Here is a 644-nt window from a genome sequence, read left to right as displayed (position 1 = left end):
TGTCAAAGCTGGAGGAACCGCCAGAGCTGGAACTCAAATAGACAAAGATACTCGAGGTATAGAAGAGGGACACTGCTGTGAGATGAGAAGCACAGGTGTTGAAAGCCTTGGACCTGCCTTTAGCTGACGTGATCTTCATGATGGAAATGACAATACAGCAATAGGATACCACGATAATGAGAGCATTTAGGATCCCAAACATCACTGTTAATAAAGCAGTCAAGAGTTGTACAAAGAAAGTGTCACTGCAGGACAGGAGTAATAGCTGGGGCAAGTCACAGAAGAAGTGGTGGATGACATTAGGTCCACAGAAGTGAAGCTGTAGTATGGCACACAACTGGAATACAGAAGCAGAGAGTCCAGCCAGATAGGATCCCAACACCATCTGAATACAGCAGGTGGGTGACATGACTGATGAATAGAGAAGAGGATTACAAATGGCGGTGTATCGGTCATAAGCCATGGCGGTCATGAGACAAGACTCACTCAGTCCCATGACTGAAAAGACAAAGAACTGAACAGCACAACCCACATGGCTGATAGTCTGCTGCTCTTGGAAAAAGTTGGAGAGCATCTTGGGGGCTGTGGAGGTCACATAGCAGATATCCATGAAGGACAGGTTACTGAGGAAGAAGTACATGGGC

The 644-nt window shown here is 46.4% G+C and overlaps 1 protein-coding gene across 1 annotated transcript; it reads right to left on the bottom strand.

Moving 5' to 3' along the window:
* Positions 1 to 7: 7 nt before the first annotated feature.
* On the bottom strand, positions 8 to 640 carry LOC115285129 (olfactory receptor 5AN1-like; the record flags this gene model as incomplete). Its single annotated transcript, XM_029931500.1, has 1 exon — positions 8 to 640. A coding segment is annotated over one exon (633 nt), but the record flags the coding sequence as incomplete, so codon positions are not given.
* Positions 641 to 644: the final 4 nt, after the last annotated feature.

This window comes from Suricata suricatta, unplaced genomic scaffold, assembly GCF_006229205.1.
Source record: "Suricata suricatta isolate VVHF042 unplaced genomic scaffold, meerkat_22Aug2017_6uvM2_HiC HiC_scaffold_43642, whole genome shotgun sequence".
Classification (NCBI taxonomy): Eukaryota; Metazoa; Chordata; class Mammalia; order Carnivora; family Herpestidae; genus Suricata; species Suricata suricatta.
This window is presented reverse-complemented; position numbering and strand designations above follow the sequence as displayed.